The sequence below is a fragment of the Stegostoma tigrinum genome, chromosome 39 (genome assembly GCF_030684315.1).
Source record: "Stegostoma tigrinum isolate sSteTig4 chromosome 39, sSteTig4.hap1, whole genome shotgun sequence".
Classification (NCBI taxonomy): Eukaryota; Metazoa; Chordata; class Chondrichthyes; order Orectolobiformes; family Stegostomatidae; genus Stegostoma; species Stegostoma tigrinum.
This window is the reverse complement of record NC_081392.1, coordinates 13,543,921-13,562,124: the sequence shown is the minus strand read 5'-3', so window position 1 is coordinate 13,562,124 and position 18,204 is coordinate 13,543,921. Positions and strand designations below refer to the sequence as shown.

The 18,204-nt window shown below is 49.3% G+C and overlaps 1 protein-coding gene across 1 annotated transcript; it reads left to right on the top strand.

Moving 5' to 3' along the window:
* The first annotated feature begins 12,657 nt into the window (after positions 1–12,657).
* Positions 12,658–14,655, top strand: si:dkey-182i3.11 (carboxypeptidase N subunit 2). The gene has a single exon (XM_048522312.2). The coding sequence runs from the start codon at positions 12,658–12,660 to the stop codon at positions 14,653–14,655; it is 1,998 nt and encodes a 665-aa protein (XP_048378269.2).
* Positions 14,656–18,204: the final 3,549 nt, after the last annotated feature.

Here is an 18,204-nt window from a genome sequence, read left to right as displayed (position 1 = left end):
CTCCTCCTTACACTTACTCAATATCACAGCATTCACTGCACTCTGAGTGAGTGAATTCCACAGCACTCGCCACCTTTCGAGAGCAGCAACTTCTCCTCACCTCTGTTTCAGACCTGCCAGCCCCTTTCCTAAAGCGATGACCTCTTGTTCTAGCTTGAACCCATGAAAGGAAACATCCTCTACTTTGTAAACTCCCTTTAGTATCTTTCATATTCTCAATTAAATTAAATTGCCCTCCCATTCCTTCTAAAGCCCAAACAGCATCCGCCCAAACTGCTCAATCGCTCCCCTTTTCTGAGGCATTTCTCTCACCAGAGAGACCAGGCCTGTGGGACTATACCAGCTCTACAGTCAGTTCTCATTAAAGGTCACTCAACCCAAAACGTTAACTCTGAGTTCTCTCCACAGACGCTGCCAGGCCTGCTGAGCTTTTCCAATTTCGCTTCCAACTTTACATTTGTGTGCCCCCTGGGGAGGGGGGAAGGGGGTAAGCCCAGGTGGGATTTGAATCCAGACGTCCAGCCCCAGAGGTGCGGACACTGCCACCACGCCATTCAGGTTATCTCCAACACGGGCTGGCTGAGTGCGTTTAGAAACTTCACAGTGCCTACATATCAGAGGCCCTTTCCAAAATCACCCCCTTCCAGCTGATTTTTAATTTACTTTCACAGGATCTGGGCATCACTGGCCGGGCCAACGTTTGTCTCTGATTGCCCTGAAGCCGCTCTGGGTCTGGAGTCACACTGGTAAGGAAGGCAGGCTTCCTTCCCGAAAGGACATTAGTGAATCAGGCAAGACCATCACAGATAGGAACTGGAGCAGGTCATTCGGCCCCTCCAGCCTGCTTTACCATTCAATAGGATTATGGCAGATACAATATTCCTCACCTTCCTGCCCATTCCCTTAATTCTCCGACTGACCATGAATCTATTTAACTCAATCTTAAATATATGCACGGGCTCTGCTCTCGCAGATATCTGTGGCAGGGAGTTCCAGAGGCTCTCAACTCTCAGAGAGAAGAAATTCCTCTCCATCTCAGTCTGAAATTGGCAGCCCTGTTATGGGTTTTTAATCAATAATCAAATGATTGTAGCTTTGGGTAAAACTTGGAATAAGAACCTCCAGTTCTGAGAAAGGGTCACTCAACCTGAAATATTAACTCTGATTTCTCTCCCACAGACGCTGCCGGACCTGCTGAGCTTTTCCAGCAACTTCTGTTTTTGTTCCTGATTTGTGGCATCTGCGGTTCTTTTGGTTTTTCTGACTATGTCCCAGTTCTGGATTTATTAAAGTTGCTAGCCCCCCCCCGCCCCAAGTAGGATTTGAACCCATGTCCCCCCTGCTGTGTTTGTCTGCGGCCTCTGCATTGCTAGAGCCGCATACTCCTCCCTCCTTGCAGCAGCATTGCCAGGACAGTAGCCTCGCTCCCCCTCTGCCATTCCTCCCTGGCACTGCTGCCCCATGGTTTATCCCATATTTTGTTCAAATGCCAGCCCCTCTCACCTCCATTACCGACAAAGTGGGCAGCAACCTGATGCTGGCCTGGTCCCTGAGGTTTGAGTCATCTCTTGGTCCGTCTATCACCATTTATTCCCCTCTTCCCCAAACAGCCCCCAATTCCTGACTGTCCCAGCAGAGAGTCTGTGGTTGGGGGGGTGGGAGAGGGAACTGAATTAGTTGGTGGGGGTGGGGTGTGGTGTTTGCTGCTGGGGTTGTGGGTGTAAACCTGTGTTTGTGAACCATCTTTCACAGGGAAATAATGTGCAAATGTGACTGTCGTCGAAGTGACATGTGCTCCCACTTGTGTGGTCCTTTCAGTGCTTTTCAATTTCTGCTCCACGCTCCCATTTCCATTTCCCAGCTTCCTCTGCAGTCTGCTTACTTTTCCCTGAGTCCACACCCAGACCTAACCAATCGAGTGCATGGAACCATATAATCAAAACTCAGAGCAATTGAACAGTGAGAGGAAACTGGGGATTTAGGCTTTGGGGAGGGCTTGAATATAAAAGCAGGATGTACTACTGAGGCTTTATAAGGCCCTGGTTGGGCCACATTTGGAGTATTGTATGCAGTTTTGGGCCCATATGTCAGGAGGGATGTACTGGCCCTGGAACGGGTTCAGAGGAGGTTCAGGAGAATGTTCCCAGGAATAGAAAGCTGAACGATGAGGAACGTTTGAGGTTTCTGGGACTATATTATTGGAGTTTAGAAGGGTGAGGGGGGATCTAATTAAAACTTACAGAATACCGAATGGCCTGGACGGAGTAGATGTTGGGAAGATGTTTCCATTGGTAGGAGAGACTAGGACCCGGGGGCACAGCCTTAGATTAAAGGGAAGACCTTTTAGAACAGAGATAAGGAGAAACTTCTTTAGCCAGAGTGGTGAATCTAGTGGTGAATTCACTGTTACAGAAGGCTGTGGAGGCCAGGTCATTGAGTACATTTAAGAATGAGATAGATAGGTTCTTGATTATCAAGGGGAGCAAGGATTACGGGGAGAAAGCAGGAGAATGGGGTTGAGGAACTTATCAGCCATGATTGAATGGTGGAGCAGACTCGATGGGATGAATGGCCAGTTTATGCTCCTATGTCTTATGGCCTTACAGTGGTGTATGTTTGAGGATTGGGAGATGGGGGGGGGTCTGGTTGGGGATGGTGTAAAAGATTCTCAGGGAGTCTGCCCCTTTAATGGTGCTGCCCAGGAGCTTGACAAGCCCATGCACCAATCGGAAACTGTCATATTGCACATGTGGTGCTGCCCTGCCCACTTTGTTGACCAACCATGAGACAGCTTTGCAGTCACATGTGTCCTGACTTGCAAAAGGTGAGGGTGTTCCTCGATAAGGGGAAGGACTGAGGATGTTTCTGGGAATATTGACTTTCCTGGGAAAAGCACCACCATTCCATCCTCTCGGAACCTATTTCGGATTCGGAATATTCACTCTGCTTTCTCTCTCCATGATGCTGCCAGAGTTTCTCCAATGTTCTCCTCCCTCAGAGACCATTCATGACAGCAAGGCAGGGTGAGAGTCTTTAGTGAACATTCCGGAAGCAGGCCGGACATTCGCAACGAGATCCCCCAGCCTCTGGGTGACCCGGATAATGGAGGACCCATTTGGGAAGTCAGTAAACACTGTGGAGGTGCTGAGGTGAGGCTGTGGGAGTGCATAGGCCAATGAGAGGCTGAATGGCTTCCTAGGCAATTTGGAAAACTGACAGTTCAGATGTGCAAACACCAACTCCACCAAGAGACATGAGCGATTCGCACTGGTCTCAGTATGTATGGACAACGAGGAGTACAAATCCCATGGGGAAAACACCTCCATAATCGCACGAGCCAAACAGAGACACGCCAGGGAATCCCTGGAGGCCTGGAATTCCAACTGGAATGCCATCAACAAACACATTGAGCTGGACCCTGCATACAAACCACTGAGAAACAGAATGGGAAGTAATCCCAACCATTCCCAGAAAACCAAGGCATATAAACAACAAGCAGGACAGAACACCGATGCTTCACCCGAGACGCATGGATGGTGATACCCAGCACGGTGACGGAACTTCAGCAAACAAACCCATTGGCTCAGCGAGCAAGTTTACAGCCTCATCCATAAGCCGAGCTGCCAACCTTCCCCAAAACTTTAAGCTCCGGAACAATTGGCCGACAATTACTGACGGGAAGCAAAGGTGCCGAAAGTAAAGAGCACAGGTGTTGGCCTCTTCAAAACGTTAATGGTATTGCCTTTGAGCCCCTGACTCGACACCCGAAAACCTCCAGGCCGGATCGCCCGTCGCCTCTTGTGGGATCTTGCTGTGTGTGGAATTGACTGGGTTACGTAGTCCCCCACCCCCCACACCCCCCCCAGTGGAAAGAGCGCTTCTTCAGTTTGCGTTTAGACAGCACCTGTTGGGGATGTCTTCAAAGAAGTGCTCCAGGCGCTACATAAATGCAACCCTCTTTCTTTCGGGTCTTGGGTGGAATAGAAAATGATGAGCAGCATGGCCTCGTTACCTCCATACTACCCCCCCCACCCCCCCATCGCTAACACGCTGGGCCAAACTGCCAGAGAGGCAATGTAAGGATCCCATCATTAATTATCAATGCAACCCCCCCCCCCCCCACCCTCTTCCTATCCCGTCCTTCCGAAACATTGGATATTCAGTCCCCGGTCCCGATCACCGTGTTTCTGTGATGGTGCTGTGACCCCGTAAACTCCCCTCTGCTCTACCTGCTCGGGTGTCCCAGGCCGCTCTGCTCTTCTTCCCCTTCTGCCCAAACACTCTCAATGTGTGCTGCCCTCGCCCACCACCTCCTCCCTTCCCGGGACAGTCTATCCACCCAGACATCACCCCCCCCCCAACCACGATGCTCAGAGAGACTCCCAGCCGCACCTCAAACCCTGAACCCCAGAGCTCCTAACCCATGAAACTGGGGCACACTTCCTGTGGATGTGCTCATTTGGGATTTAAGGAATAGGCCATTCAGCCCCTCGAGCCATGCAATGAGACCCTGGCTGAACCGTGGCCCAATTCCCTACACCAGCCTTTGACCAACATCCCCATCGCTGAACAAAAATTTCTCTCGCTAAGATTTAAAATTAGCAGCTGATCACACATAGGCCCTGCTGGTGTGTAAACACAGTTAGTGGGGCCTTGGACATTCTCCGGCTAAAAGAGAAGGCCCCAAGCCTCACCGTCTCATTATTGACTGCCCAAGAAGGAGGTGGCCGCCCTGGGTGGGGCTATCCCCAATCTCCGTGTTGCCTTCCCTCTCTCCCATCCCTTTTCAATGTGAAGAACGTTCACTGAATAGGACAGTGGGGGCAGGTATGGTCCAAAGTAGCTCCTCCCTGGCACAGGCCCCTCAATGGCCTGGAGTTACTCATCTGCTAATGTTTTCAGTCCTATGCTACATCTCTCCCTAACACTGTTCCTGATGTTTCGACCCTTTATTCCATAGTTTCAAGCAGGTAAAGTTTAGATTTAGAATTGGGGTTATTGTCACAAGTACTCAAGTACAAAATACAGTGAAAAGTTTATAATGTCACCACATAAAACACCACTGAGGTATAAATTTTGGGTCTGGACACAGATTAGGTACAACAAGTAGAGAAATACCAACAAGTTCCAAATTACAGTCCTTCATGGTATAAATTAGAAGCTAACGAAAGGGGAAGCAACGGCAGATGCTGGAGAATCCGAGATAACAAGGTGTGGAGCTGGATGAACACAGCAGGCCCAGCAGCGTCAGAGGAGCAGGAAAGCTGATGCTTCGGGTCTGTACTCTTCTTCAGAAAATGAAGAAGACCCTTTTCCCTCTCCCCCATTTTCTGAAGAAGGGTCTAGGCCCAAAACATCAGCTTTCCTGCTCCTCTGACGCTGCTTGGCCTGCTGTGTTCATCCAGCTCCACACCTTGTTATCTCGGATTATCATTATCTGTTAACCCAGAGGCCTAGCTAATGTTCTAGGGACCCAGGCTCGAATCCTGTGGTGGCAGGTGGTGGAATTTGAATTCATTAAGAAATCTGGAACTGAGGAGGACCGCATCTGGTTCACTCATGCCCTTCAAGAACGGAAACTGCAGCCTGTAGCGAGATATACCTCAAAGGAGCACTTGGCTCATAGGATAGCAACAGCAACAACTTTCATTTGCATAGCATCCTCAGCGAAATAAAGCAGAATTGTTACAGTGTGACATTTGAGTGCACACTTGCCCTCCAAATGCTTTAGGGAAGGAAACTGCCATCCTTACTCCAGACCCACAGTAATGTGGTTGACTCTTAACTCTCGATGGGGAATCAATGCCAGCCCAGTCAGAGACACCTCATCCTGTGAATGAATACACAGCACGTGTACATGAATAATTTTCCAACTTGGAGTGTGGGTCCCACGAGCCTGGCAGATCTTTGACTCTTTGTTGAGCATGTCGCCTGGCATCGATGTTGCTGTTAAACGTGTCTACTCTGAGGGTGGTGAGGCCCTCAAATCTTGTCAGAGAATGTACTGACGTCTCTGAAAGAAGAACAAAATCTCTTTCTTCAATGCTGCACTGTAGCACCCTCCCAGGAGACACTCTCTTCCTGACTCTGGGATGCACGCAACCTGATGGGATCAATTGCAACCCCCCCCCCCCCCCCCCGACCCAACCCCGGGAATTCCATCAGCCCCAGATTCTTTTGCAGAAAGCATGTTCCCTATTGAAGACAGAGATGAGGAGGAAATTCTTCTCTCAGAGGGGAGTGAATCTGTGGAATTCTTTACCGCAGAGGGGCTGTCGAGGCTGGGTCACTAAGTGTATCCAAGGCTGAGATAATGAATTATTTTTGATCAGGAAGGGAATCGAGGCAAGGAAGCAGGTCAGCCAGGACCTCAGCGAATGGCAGAGCGGACTGGATGGGCAGAATGGCCTACTTCTGCGATACGTTTAATGGACCTCATGCTGTGAAGCATTTGGTTGGCCGGTACACACCGAAATGCTGTAAAAATTGGCCAGTTTCGCTTGAGGGTTGCTACCCTCTGAAAGCGGATTTTGAAGTTTTCGGGAGGGTTTGTAGCTCGGGTTACGGATGAAGCTGTGGACTTTGCTCACCGAGCCTGCGGGTTGGTCATATCTCATCGCCGGCTCGCTGATGTGTGCCTTAATTTCTCTCTGAGTCGCACACAAATTTTGAGTTTCTGGCCACTTCCTGACACCTGTCATGCAAGTAAGAACCAGCGAAGCTTCCCTTGCTCTGTCAACATCCTTCAGCTGAGTGCTAAGTACCTCTTGTCGGAAGCGAATGCAGTCCTGTGGCTAGCAGGAGGCATAACACCGGTGTCTGACTTTCAGGGCTCATTGCTGCTGGGACCAGGAATCAGATCCAACTCATCACAGTGAGTAGCTGTTCAATCTTGACGCGACATTTTCTGGGCAAAGGAGTTTATTTGGCTTATGAGGGATTGACAGTTTTCAGCACAATTATTCACCAAAGGAATTAAATTCAGTGGAAGGAACTGTAAGGCAGTAGGACCATTTAGAAATGCCACAGTTTCCTCATGTCATTCAGCGACAGACGGTCACCTCACTAGAAGCTGGAGCACAGGTTTGTCTGTCCTGCCTCGAAAATAGCTTCACTGGGTCACAGTCCTTGCATCCTCTCTCACACAGCACTGTGGCTTCGTGCAAAGATCGTCTGGATTGCCCCAATTCAGAAAGGCAGCTCACTGCCACCTTCTCCCAGGGGTAACTAGGGATGGGTAATAAATGCTGGGGCCAGACAACAGTGCACCCAGCCCATGAGTGGAATTTTTTGAAAAAAAATCAGTGCGCACCAAACACTCTGAGGTTATTTCTGGTTTTGGAAAACATCGAAGTTAGTTAGACTGAACCACATTTAAAGCATTGTGGACAGCAGTTATCTTCATCTAATTACAGCGTATTAAAAAAAGAAGGAATCTTTGCTCGAGGAATACCTCGACACAGAGACGTTTCAACTATCAGAGGAAAGAAATACAAGCTCTTTGCGTTAGAACCGAGAGGGGAACTTTGAGAGAGGTTAAGAGGGATGGCGATGTTTCAGTTGCAGTTGTAAGATAGTTGCTATGGGAGTCGCAGTATGTGCCTTACAGGGCGGGAACTCTGCAAATTATCTCCAGAAACACCTTCCAAACCCAGCCATCCTTTCCCCCCAGCAGGAAATGCCAGGCAGTGACTCCCTTCCTGATCTCAGGGGCGAGGGGATGAATGCAATTTGATGGGATTAATCTACCCACCGGCCCTTGATGTTCCATCACTGAATTCCAGCCTCCCCCCTCCTCCCCCACCACAGCATCCCTACATAGGCCAGAAACTCAGCTGGGCTCCCCGCCTAAACACAGCGGGTGCAAGAGCAGACCAGAGGCTGGGAATCCTGCAGCGAGTAACGCACTTCCTGACTCCCCCCAAAGCCTGCCCCACCACCTACAAGGCACCAGTCAGGAGTGTGAGGGAATAGACCCCACCTGCCCCTGGAGGGGGCAGCCCCAACAAAACTCAAGAAACTCCATACCATCCAGGGCAAAGCAGCCCTCCACTTGATTGGCACCACATCCACAAACATCCCACTCCGTCCCACCACCGACGCTCAGTCGCAGCAGTGTGTACCAGCTACAAGATGCCCTGCAGCAATTCACCAAAGATCCTCAGGCAGCACCATCTAAATCCACGACTGCTTCCATCCAGAAGGACAAGGGGCAGCAGATACATGGGAACACCAGCCCACTGCACGTTCCCCACTGAGCCCCTCACCATCCCAACTTGGAAATGTATCGCCATTCCTTCAGGAATCCTGGCATTCCCTCCCCAAGGGCATTGTGGGTCAACCTACTGCACACGGACTGCATCAGTTCAAGAAGGCAGATCCCCGCCACCTTCTCAAGGGGGCAACAAGGGACGGGGTAAAAAGATACTGGGCCCAGACAGCGATGCCCACATCCCAGGAGCAAATATTTGACAAGTCACTGATCACTCTAGTGTAGAATTCGGGAGAAACATCTTTCCTGAGTGAATGGTGAGGATGCAGAACTCACTCCCACAACGTTCAGGTTCAATATAAGTAGATTGATGAGAAGACCATCTCGGCTCGCAGGGAGAAAGCACTAGAAGGGAGTCAGATAAAGACTAGATGGGATAGGACACACAGGGAGCATTAACATCAGGATGGAGCCGAATGCCTTGCTTCTGTGAAGATGTACAATTCTACCTGGGTGCCCACTTTCCTCCCACAGTACAAAGATGTGCAGGTTAGAGTGGATTGGTCATGCTAGAATACCCATAGTGCCCAGGGATATGCAGGTTAGGGTGGATTGGCCGTGCTAAATTACCCATAGTGCCCAGGGATGAGCAGGTTAGGGTGGATTGGCTATGCTAAATTACCCATAGTGCCCAGGGATTTGCAGGTTAGGGTGGATTGGCCATGCTAAATTACCCATAGTGCCCAGGGATGTGCAGGTTAGGGTGGATTGGCCATGCTAAATTACCCATAGTGCCCAGGGATGTGCAGGTTAGGGTGGCTTGGCCGTGCTAAATTACCCATAGTGCCCAGGGATGTGCAGGTTAGGTGGGTTAGCCGTGGGGAAATATTGAGTTATAGGGATCGGGTAAGACACGCTTCAGAGAGTTGGAAATGACTCTATGGGCCAAATGGCCTCCATCTGCACTGTTGGGATTCTACAATTCTTTCTTTTATCCTGTTATATACTTCTGATAATCAGAACAATGTCAGATTGGATGCAAGATGATGAAATTTAGAAACAGGTCGCCCTGTTTGGAAATATTGTGTCTCTGCTGACACATCGCAGATGAAAATGGAGGAGGTAGGGGACTGTCCGGAACAAAGGTTCTGGATTGCGTGGGAAGAAGTAATCTTTCATGTGTGTCTTTTATAACCTGAAATGATTAAATATTCCTCCACCCCACACCACTCCTCTGGTGCTTGGACCCTCCCAAACGTTTCCCTGTCTGCTCTTTGGATCAGCATGTGAAGGGTCACAGAGAAACTATTGTCAATCACCATTTTCTAATTTTTTATCTATTCATCACCATTGGCTATTCATGTATTTCCCAGAGGGCAGCTGAGAATCAACCACGTTGCTGTGGGTCTGGAGTCACATGTAGGCCAGACCATGTAAAGATCGCAGATCTCGTGGTAGGCTCATTCAGAAGGTCAGGAGGAATGGGATACAGGGGAACTTAGCTGCTTGGATACAGAATTGGCTGGCCAACAGAAGACAGCGAGTGGTAGTAGAAGGAAAATATTCTGCCTGGAAGTCAGTGGTGAGTGGGGTTCCACAGGGCTCTGTCCTTGGGCCTCTGCTGTTTGTAATTTTTATTAATGACTTGGATGAGGGGATTGAAGGATGGGTCAGCAAGTTTGCAGACGACACAAAGGTCGGAGGTGTCGTTGACAGTGTAGAGGGCTGTTGTAGGCTGCAGCGGGACATTAACAGGATGCAGAGATGGGCTGAGAGGTGGCAGATGGAGTTCAACCTGGATAAATGCGAGGTGATGCATGTTGGAAGGTCGAATTTGAAAGCTGAGTACAGGATTAAGGATAGGATTCTTGGCAGTGTGGAGGAACAGAGGGATCTTGGTGTGCAGATACATAGATCCCTTAAAATGGCCACCCAAGTGGACAGGGTTGTTAAGAAAGCATATGGTGTTTTGGCGTTCATTAACAGGGGGATTGAGTTTAAGAGTTGTGAGATCTTGTTGCAGCTCTATAAAACTTTGGTTAGACCGCACTTGGAATACTGCGTCCAGTTCTGGCCGCCCTATTATAGGAAAGATGTGGATGCTTTGGAGAGGGTTCAGAGGAGGTTTACCAGGGTGCTGCCTGGACTGGAGGGCTTATCTTATGAAGAGAGGTTGACTGAGCTCGGACTTTTTTCATTGGAGAAAAGGAGGAGGAGAGGGAACCTAATTGAAGTATACAAGATAATGAGAGGCATAGATAGAGTTGATAGCCAGAGGCTATTTCCCAGGGCAGAAATGGCTAACACGAGGGGTCATAGTTTTAAGCTGGTTGGAGGAAAGTATAGAGGGGATGTCAGAGGCGGGTTCTTCACACAGAGAGTTGTGAGAGCATGGAATGCATTGCCAGCAGCAGTTGTGGAAGCAAGGTCATTGGGGTCATTTAAGAGACTGCTGGACATGCATATGGTCACAGAAATTTGAGGGTGCATACATGAGGATCAATGGTCGGCACAACATCGTGGGCTGAAGGGCCTGTTCTGTGCTGTACTGTTCTATGTTCTATGTTCTATGTTCTATGTTCTATGTTCTATCTCCCTCCCTAAAGGGTTTTGGTGAACCAGATGCGTTTATTTTATGGCAATGGTAACCATTAATCCATAATCTCAGGCCATAAACTATAGGGGCAGAATCAGGCCATTCGGCCCATTGAGTCTGCTCGGCCATTCAGTCGTGGCCGGTGTGTTCCTCAACTCCATTGTCCTGTCTTCTCCCTGTAGCCCTTACTAATCAATAATCTATCCACCTCTGTCTTAAATACACTCAATGACGTGGCCTCCATACTCCTTTGAAGCCCACAGAGTCACCACCCTCTGTCTGATCAAATTCATCCTCATCCCAGTTCCAACGGGTCATCTCTTCACTCTAAGGCTGCCTCTGCTACTCATGGAAACATCTTCTCCACATCCACTCTACCCAGGCCTCTCAGTATCCTGTAAGTTTCAATCACATGCCCTGCTCGTCCTTCTAAATGCCATCGAGTACAGAATTCTCAGTTAAAAATAAATCGAATTCAAATCTCATCTTTTGTCACAATCAAACCCTAACCCTGAAAATATTAGAGATAGCAAGGTGTGGAGCTGGAGGAAAACAGCAGGCCAAGCAGCATCAGAGGAGCAGGAAAGCTGACGTTTCGGGTCTGGACCCTTATTCAGAAAAAATGAAGAAGATTTTTCAGAAGAAGGGTCCTGACCCAAAACGTCAAGCCTTCTTGCTCATCTGATGCTGCTTGGCCTGCTGTGTTCCTCCAGCTCCACACTGCGTTATCCTAGATTCTCCAGCATCGGCAGCTCCTACTATCTCCTGAAAACATTAACTGGATTCCTAACCCAGTGACATTACAGCCACACAATTGAGGTTAAGAAAGCATAGATCAATTAATTTTCTTTGAACCCATACACATTGGGAGAAGCTGTGATACTGGATGTGTGATGAGACCTGTGAGACTGAGCAAGTGAATAAACTCTCCACCCAAATAAAACCTCAGACTCGTGGTTTTCTATGACTCTACTGGTACGAGATGGATCTAGATTCCGCTCTTCCCAGTGATATTTCTGATTGACCCTGTGATGGTATCGTAGTTCTTGAAAGTGCTTAGAAAAGATTTACAAGCATTGGAGGGTTTGAGCTACAGGGAGAGGCTGAATGGGCTGGGGCTATTTTCCCTGGAGCATCGGAGGCTGGAGGAGGTGACCTTATAGAGGTTTATAAAATCATGAGGGGCATGGATAGGGTGAATAGACAAGGTCTTTTCCCCAGGGTGGGGGGAGTCCAAAACTAGAGGGGCATAGGTTTAAGGTGAGAGGGGAAAGATTTAAAAGGGGACATAAGGGGCAACATTTTCACACAGAGGGTGGTGCATGTATGGAATGAGCTGCCAGAGGAAGTGGTGGGGGCTGGTACAATTACAGCATTTAAAAGGCATCTGGATGGGGACATGAATAGGAAGGGTTTAGAGGGATATGGGCCAAATGCTGGCAAATGGAACCGGATTAATTTAGGATATCTGGTCGGCATGGATGAGTTGGGCTGAAGGGTCTGTTTCCGTAGGCAGCTCTATGACTCTATAACTCTAATTCAGAGCCTACTCCATTCTGTTGGCAGACGAGACATCTTGGTGTTGGGGGAGGAGAGACCACTTGAATTGCGCGGGGAGCGGTTAGGCACATGGGTTTCAGTAATGATGAGGGGAATGTGACCGCCACAGCTGACATTCTGAGGCAGTAGCAGTGCCCTCAATCTGTTTATTTTTCAGCGACTCCAGCCCATCATGAAGACACTGCCTTTGATCCTCCGTGTCCTGGGGCTGAGGCTGTGCCTGCTGAGGATCTGTTCACCAGCTGACCCCTGCCTGCCCTGTGAGTGCACCAGCGCCTCCCCCTGGGTGATGTGGTGCATCGCCAAAGAGCTGCAGACGGTCCCGGGACCGATCCCTCCCGGTATCGAGGAGTTGTTCCTGCAGCACAACAACATCTCAAGCATCGCGCCGACGCATCCCTGGAGCTCCGGGCGCAACCATGCTCCATCTGGGAACCTGCTCCGCATCTTGGACCTCAGTCACAACCAGCTGTCTGTCGTACCAACCGAAGGCCTGGCTGCCCTGCGTCAACTGAAGAAGCTCTACCTAAATGGTAATCAGATTGTCACTTTGCTGCCCGGGTTCCTGCGTAACCTCACAAACCTTCAGGAGTTGCAGCTCAGTGTCAATCATCTTCAGTTTTTGAGCCCTGGGACCTTCTCTGGCTTGTCTAAACTCCAGAGGCTCATGTTGAGTTTGAATAACATCACAAGCCTTGTCCCTGGCACCTTCATTGAGCTGGCCCATTTGGAACTGCTCCAGTTAAATGGCAATCAGATTATGAGCATCCATCCTGGAGCATTCTCGGGCCTAGTGAGCCTTAAGCAGCTCTACCTCCGGAGTAACAACATTCAGGCCTTAGCCAAAGGCTCGTTGGATGGTCTTGACCAACTGCAGATCCTGAGTCTCAGCCACAACAACTTGCTTTTGATCCCTGAGGAGGCCATGGTGAACCTGAAGGCACTGAAAGACCTTTACTTGAATAATAACGACATCGCCTTCCTCCCGGAAGGGTTCCTGCCCCAATTCGAGAAGCTGGTCATCCTGGACATCAGCAACAACAGGCTGGCTAAGGTGCCGGGGGGTGGCCTCACGGGCTTGGGCAGGCTAAAGCTGCTGGACCTGAGCTTCAATAACTTCAGCAGCCTCCCTCCTGAGATATTCCGTGAGCTGAAGAACTTGACCATCCTGAACCTCTTCAACAACCACATCGACTCGCTGCCGGCGCCCATCTTTGAGGGCTTGGTCAGTTTGAAGGAGCTGCACCTGGACAACAACCGCATCTCGGCCCTTCCACCCGAATTGTTTTGGAGGCAAACGGAGCTGAGGGAGCTCCAGATGGACAACAACCAAATCTCGGACTTGCCCCAAGAGCTCTTCAGCAACCTGACCAACCTGCGGACACTCTACCTCGACAATAATTGGTTGACCGCCATCCCGTCAGGTATCTTCCGAGGCCTGGGGCACCTGAGGGAGCTGCAGATAGAGCACAACAGTATTGATGCCCTCCCCGAGGACATCTTCGACGGCTTGCCAGAGCTGAGGGTCCTCCAACTCAACCAAAACCTCCTCCGGTCTCTCCCCAGCAATGTCTTTGCTGGCCTAGTCAACCTGAAGGAACTCCAGCTCAGCAGCAACCAACTGTCCGTTATGCATGAGGCCCTCTTCAGGAACCTTAGAAAGCTGAAAGAGTTGCACCTGGACAACAACAGGTTGACCACCCTCCACCCGCTCGTCTTCCAGGACCTGCAGAGATTGGAGGAACTGCAGCTACAGTTCAACCACTTCCTCTTCCTGCCATCGCAGGTCTTCACCCAACTCCGCAAGCTGAAGAAGCTTCAACTTCACAACAACCGCCTCACCACCTTGGCGCCCGGGACCTTCCAGAAGCAGGAGGGCCTTCGGGAACTGCACCTGGACAGGAACGCCATCTCCTCTCTCCCCGAGGGCCTCTTCCAGAGCCTCTCCCGCCTCAACCTGCTGCACCTCAACTTCAATAGGCTCCGACACCTCAGCAATGGCCTGCTGGAGCCTCTGGTCAGACTGGAGCAAATCCAGCTGCATGGCAACCCCTGGGCCTGTGACTGCCCGGCCATCTTGTACCTCAGCCGTTGGCTGGAGGAGCATCCCAAGGCTGTCCATGAACCTGTCCAGTGTTCCTCAGACAGATCGCTGGTGATTGCCGTGAAAAGAACATTCTCCTCAGTGCCTTCACAATGTTCTTCGGCTTCCGTCCCTGTCTTCTTCCGTCCAAAAGTTTTCTCCTGCATCTGTTCCTGGCTTTTCCTCAACGCGATAATACCATGAGGACCAAAGGAGCAGAAGTAGGCCCTTCAGCCCATCAAACCTGCTCCGCCATTCAATGAGATCATGGTTGATGTGACAACCTTCAACTGCACTTTCCTGCCTTTCCCCCCCATGACCCTCGGTCCCCTTCCTGATTTAAAAATAACTCTTACCTCAGCCTTGAGTACACTTTAGCGACCCACCCTCGACAGCCCCTCTGTGGTAAGGAATTCCACAGATTCACTCCGCTCTGAGAGAAGAAATTCCTCCCCATCTCTGTCTTCAATGTGTGACCCTTTATTCTGAGATGATTCCCTCTGTTTCTAGACTCTCCCACAAGGGGGAACAATCTCTCCACATCAAGCCCCCTAAGAATCTTGTCTGTTTCAATAAGGTCGCCTCTCACTCTCCCCAACTCTAATGAGTATAGGCCTGACCTACTCAACCTCGCTTGGTAAGACATTGCCTCTAGACCCACTATCAATTGAGTGAACCTTCTCTGGACTGCCTCCAATGCCATGATATCGTTCCTTAAATAAGGGGCCCAAAAACATTCACCATATCCCAGCTATGATCTGACTAGTGCCTTGTACACTTTTAGCAAAACCTCCCTACTTTAATAAGACTATTAGACGTAGGAGCAGAACTTAGGCCATTTGGCCCATCGAGTCTGCTTTACCATTCAATCATGGTTGATAAGTTCATCAACCCCAGTCTCCCACTTTCTTCCCGTAACCCTTGCTCCTCCTGATAATCAAGAACCTACCTATCTTAGTCTTAAATGTACTCAATGACCCGGCCTCCACAGCCTTCTGTCGCAGTGAATTCCATAAATTCACCCCTCTCTGGCTGCAGAAGTTTCTCCTTATCTCCGTTCTATCGGCCTTCCCTTTACTCTCAGGCTGTGCCCTCGGGTCCTATTCTCTCCCACCAATGGAAGCATCTTCCCATTATCCACTCTGTCCAGGCCATTCAGTATTCTGAATGATCCCCCCTCATCCTTCTAAACTTCAATGATATAGTCCCAGAATCCTCAAATGTTCCTCATAGGTGAAGCTTTTCATTCCTGGGACCATTCTAGTGAACCTCCTCTCAACCCGCTCTAGGACCAGTACATCTTTTCTGAGATATGGGGCCCAAAGCTGCACAAAATACTCCAAGTGCAGCCCAACCAGGGCCTTATAAAGCCTCAGTAGTACATCCTTGCTTTTATCTTCAAGTTCTCTCAAAAGAAACGCCAACATTGCATTTGCTTTCCTGACTAATTACTCAACCTGCAAGTTTACCTTGAGAGAAGTCTCTTTGCACCCCAGATTTCTGAATTTTCTCCCCATTCAGAAAATACTCAATTTCTTTTGAAGTCAAGGCCAACATTTCATTTGCTTTCCTAATAGCCACTGAACCCGGATTCAAGCATGAGGGCTCCCAAATCCCTCTGTGCTGCAGCTTTCTGCAGTCTTTCTCCATTTAAATTATATTCAACCCCTCTATTCTTCCTGGTAAATGCATAACCCCACATTTTACCCATGACATACTGCCATATGTTGAGGTTATATCCAATCACTTAACCTGTTTATATCCCTCTCTGGGTTCTGTGTGCCATCCTCACCAGTTACTTTCTCACCTCTGGGTTATCTGCTCATTTCCACCTCAAAGTCATTAATATTTATTATAAATAAACGAGGCCACAGTGCTGATCCCTGTGCCACTCCCCTTATCCAAAATCTGCCTTCTATTAGTTAACCAATCCTCTACCAATGCTACGTCGAACAAGAAAGACAGCACTTCATTTTCAATGTCAAGTTCCCTTTACCCCAAAACCCACTCCCTACACCTTGTTATCAGATGGTCTGCTGTTATACACAGCCCAATCTTAGCCATGAATCATCCCCATTAGCAGCTAATCATTCTCCCAGGCCAACCATTATCAACTTGTTTGTCTGTCCCACTGATCTCTCTCTTTGAGCTCTATCTCCTCCTGTCTTATACCCCTGAATCTCCGGCACACAAACCAAAATTTTCCCACCTACTAAATAAAAGCCAAAAGAACTGTGGATGCTGTAAATCAGAAATAAAAGCAGAAATTGCTCAGCATCTGCGGAGAGAAATCAGAGTTAACGTTTCGGGTCCGGTGACCTTTCGTCAAAAATGGGGCTAGCTAGGAAAATGAGACAACACAGCGCGGAGCTGGAGGAACACAGCAGGCCAGGCAGCATTAGAGGAGCAGGAAAGTTGACGTTTCAGGTCTTCTTCAGAAATGGGTCCTGAAGAGACCTGAAGATGGGTCCCGACCCAAAATCTCAGCTTTCCTGCTCATCTGATGCTGCCTGGCCTGCTGTGTTCCTCCAGCTCCACTCTGCATGGTCTCTGACTCCAGCAACGGCAGTTCTTACTATCTCGTAGCTAGGAAAATGTTGGTATAAATGCAGAGGTTAGGGTGGGGGTGAGGGGGTAAGGAATAAATGATAGTTGGAGGTAGGCCCCAAAGGAGTGAAAAGGACAGTTGGACAGACCGAGGAGTGGATGACAATCAGTCTGAAAGGAAGGGCCCACAGATCAGAAATGTTAACTCTGATTTCTCTTCTTTGATTCTCTTCTCTTTGCTGAGCTTTTCCAGCAAATTCTGTTTTTCCTATCTCCAACACATGGGCTCTTAGCTTACTAAGTAGCCCTAAATGTTGAACCATGCCTTTTGGAAATCCAAATGTATTACTTTTACAGCCTCTCCTTTATCTATGCTGCCTGTTACATCCCTGAGGAAGTCGAACAAGTTTTCCTTTCATGAAGCCATGCTGACTCTGCTTAATTACTCGTTGATCTTACTTTGTTCCCTCAACCCTGGCACGAGGATCTCTGCCTTGCTTTGGCCTCTTGAGCATTCCTCAATTCCCATTGCTCTACCAATAGCTGCCGTGCCCTCGGCTGCCTCGGTCCCAAGCTCTGGAATTGCTTCCCGGAACCACTCCGCCTCCTCCCCCCTCCTTTCTGATGTCTGCTCTTTGGCCTTTCATTACTTGTTTTAATCCGTCCTGCTGTGACTTGCTGTCAAATTTTGTTAGATAACGCTCCTGTGGGATGTTCCTGGTGTTATGTAAATTCTTGCCTTTTTTTTTAGTGAGGACTATCCCTGATAGTTGTGAAGTGAATTGCTCTGAGGCTGCTCAGTTATAATGCTCTCGTGGGGTCTAGCTTTATCCTTCCACTCATTATGTTTGCAGTTGCTGCCCGCCCCTGTTGCCTCTTGACAAATTCCCTTCTTGAACTGTTGTAGGGACTCACAATTAGGGAGGGAGTTCCAGGATTCTGACCCAGCGACACTGAAGGATCGGCAATATATTTCCAAGTCTGGTTGGTGAGGGGCTGGGACGGGAACTTGCAGGGGGTGGGGTCCCATGTATCTGCTGTCCTTTGTCCTTCTAGATGGAAGTGAGATTGGAAAATGCTGTTGAATGAACCTTCGTGAATTGCTGCAGGGCATCCTGTAGATGGTACACACTGCTGCGACTGAGCGTCGGTGGGGGAGGGAGTGGGATGTTTGTGGATGTGGAGCCAATCAAGTGGGGGCTGCTT